Genomic DNA, 2,600 nt, shown 5'->3' with positions numbered 1-2,600 from the left:
CATCAGTTCACAGGCAAAATGGAGATCTTGCAAACAATCCTGGAGATCATGGATCATGACCTGTGCAGTGGAAGCCACAAGCAGGAGCCTGGTTCAGGAAGGAGACTGTGTCTAAGTGTCAGAGACTGAGACATCAGGTCATGGCTGTGGGGATGAGTAAATGGGGACATGTCCAAGAAACGACAAGCCTGAAGATGCACTGGGTAGATCTAATGGGAGGCTGGACGGGTTGGAGGTAGGAGAGAGAGAGGAGGCTGAGGTGAATCTGAGATGAGGTGGTCCAGGGATGAACAGGAGAGAGCTTCTGAGGATGGGCGAAGAACCAATTTGTTGACTCTTTTCTCCAGCTCCGGATAAATATCCTCTAATTTCTGTGGAGCACTCCTAGAAACAAAGAGACCCCTTCATAAATTCGTATATGAGTATATTCATGTATTCTGTGGAATCTTCCACTGGCCGTGTAGCATGAAGGCACAAAAGTTAACGGAGAGTGGAACTCCTTGGCCTTGATGAAACCCATGTGCACGTCTATGCTGTGTGGGTTTGGATGTGTGTGCATGTGTGAGAAGGAAAAAGGGATGGCTCATACCTGTTCAATAAGTCACTGGCGTTCTAGGAGAGAAAGAAGGAGAGTGAGAATCACATTTGGTTCTCAGGTTCCTGTTATCTCCAAATCCCCTTCCCAGCCAACTCTTGGAGGCCACTCTGGGATGCCACGTTGAGAAGTGGAAGGCCAGTACACCCCTTTTGCACCCCAGTCTGCTGCAGAAGCAGCATTGCACAGACTTGGACAAGCCACCACCACCACATGTCATCCAATACCACATAAGCTCCTCCCTCTTACACCTCCCAGAGTGCTGCACGTAGGCTGCCTGCTATTAGAAAAGAATCCTGGTCTTTGGGAGGTGCCTCAGGATATGCACCTTCAGTGTGTTGGCGTCTAGCTCCTTGGCTGTTCTCTCCAGATCAGTGACCACGCTGCTGATCTGCATCACTGCCCTGGAGATGTCAAGGGTTCTGGACATCACTGCTGGTTTTTCCTCCAGCTGGTCCAGCTGCTGCTGAGGAGCAACACCAAGCTGCCCCTTGGTTTGGTGCTGACTCTCCAGCTCAACCTCCAGCCTGTGGTTCCCACGGTCTACCTGAAACTACAGCAAAGGGACTCTCTTAGACTCACTGTTGGATGGCTCCGTCCTGGCCCCTCACAATCTCTGAGTATCTGAGTAGGAATGCTGATTCCTCAGTACTTTTCCCCTCGCAGTGGTGCCTCTGCATATCACAGGTATTGTAGAGGCAGCTGTGTCCCTCATAAAGCCAGGGACAAGCCTCCCTTCCCATCTCAAATCTTGTGAACATTTGCAGATATCACGTCATAGCACCCCCCCCCACACACACACCACTCAGCTACATCCTCTCACTGCCTGCTTTTAACACCCTTCAGGTCAAAAGGTGAGAGGAGATCCCACACCCAAGTGAGCAAGAGGAATAGAAAGGTACACTGTCAGAGACAGAAATGGAGACCTATGGTTTGCATAATAATTTTCAACTAATGAGACACTGGTCTCCTTTGGTCCTTTATTGTGAGCCAGGTAGAGCAGAATTGGTTTTCATTTAACATATAAGATCAGAGGGTTTAACTTGCCCAGTCACTCAGCCAGCAAATCCCAAAGCCCTGAAACCAAGCCCAACACCCAGGTTTTCAGCCTCCGTGTCCTTCCATGTTCTTCCCACCTGCAGAGCCCGCAGCTTCTCCTCTTCCTGAGCCTTGAGCCGCTGAAGTTCTCCAATGTCCTTTCTGAGCTTCCTGCTCCTGCGGTTGAGTCGTTCCTAAAGAGAAAGACTGGAGGTGAGGGGCACTCACTGGAAGGAACTCAGTGGAACACGTGGGGATCTTGGTCCCAGGATGAAGCTAGAATAAAATTTTGCCTAAAAATAGGCACCCTTGAAGCTTCATGCTTAGCGTAAGGAACCTGATAGTTTGTTTAACGAATAATGATGGGGAAAAAGATAAGGGAAAAAATTTTAACGTCTTAGAACTACACAAAAATAACAGATGGTAACAGAACCATTTCTACTTGACTTCAGTGTGCTTTTCTCCCAACATATAAAAGTAATATGCCAATCTTACTTCATACTGACAGAGGAAGAAGTCAGTCTGGAGAGAATTGCCCTAAGGAGGAGATGGAAAGCCTCTAGTCCCACTCCTCCCTGGTCCTGCATGGGATGGCAGCAAGAGACCGTTATCAGGTGCAAACCCATAGCCCAGGCAGACATGTGCCCTCTCTCAATGTTAAATCTGAATCTGAATGGGTCACTGAGTCCCTGAAGCTATGGAACATAATGAATCATTTGAGTTTCTAAAAAAAATTTGCTTTCAGATTTTTGATAATGTATGAGAGAAGCAAAAAATAAACAAAGCTGGTCCTGACAGCAACATAGGTCTGTAATGAATCAAAATGGAAGAAAGTGGGGAAAGGTCAACAAAGACTGAAAACATTCTTCTTGAAGTTCCTTGTTAGATTAGTTACAAAATGTACTTGTCCTACCAGATAAAAAAAGCATTCGAAGCCATAGTAATAAAAACAGTATTGCTGCAAGAA

The 2,600-nt window shown here is 47.0% G+C and overlaps 1 protein-coding gene across 1 annotated transcript in view; it reads right to left on the bottom strand.

Annotated features, from left to right (window-relative positions):
- Nucleotides 1–209: 209 nt before the first annotated feature.
- The window catches only part of TRIM40 (tripartite motif containing 40), an 11,442-nt gene continuing 9,051 nt past the window's right edge, over nucleotides 210–2,600 (bottom strand). Inside the window, exons 2-5 of the mRNA XM_008595057.1 lie at nucleotides 1,732–1,827; nucleotides 924–1,148; nucleotides 590–612; nucleotides 210–384 (exon numbers count right to left, since the gene is read on the bottom strand). Of these exons, the coding sequence (XP_008593279.1) occupies nucleotides 210–384; nucleotides 590–612; nucleotides 924–1,148; nucleotides 1,732–1,827 (519 nt within the window). The remainder of the gene's footprint in view (nucleotides 385–589; nucleotides 613–923; nucleotides 1,149–1,731; nucleotides 1,828–2,600) is intronic.

Source organism: Galeopterus variegatus, unplaced genomic scaffold, assembly GCF_000696425.1.
Source record: "Galeopterus variegatus unplaced genomic scaffold, G_variegatus-3.0.2 Scaffold12245, whole genome shotgun sequence".
NCBI classification, from domain to species: Eukaryota; Metazoa; Chordata; class Mammalia; order Dermoptera; family Cynocephalidae; genus Galeopterus; species Galeopterus variegatus.
Note: the sequence above shows the minus strand (reverse complement) of the source record. Positions and strands in the feature narration are given on the sequence as shown.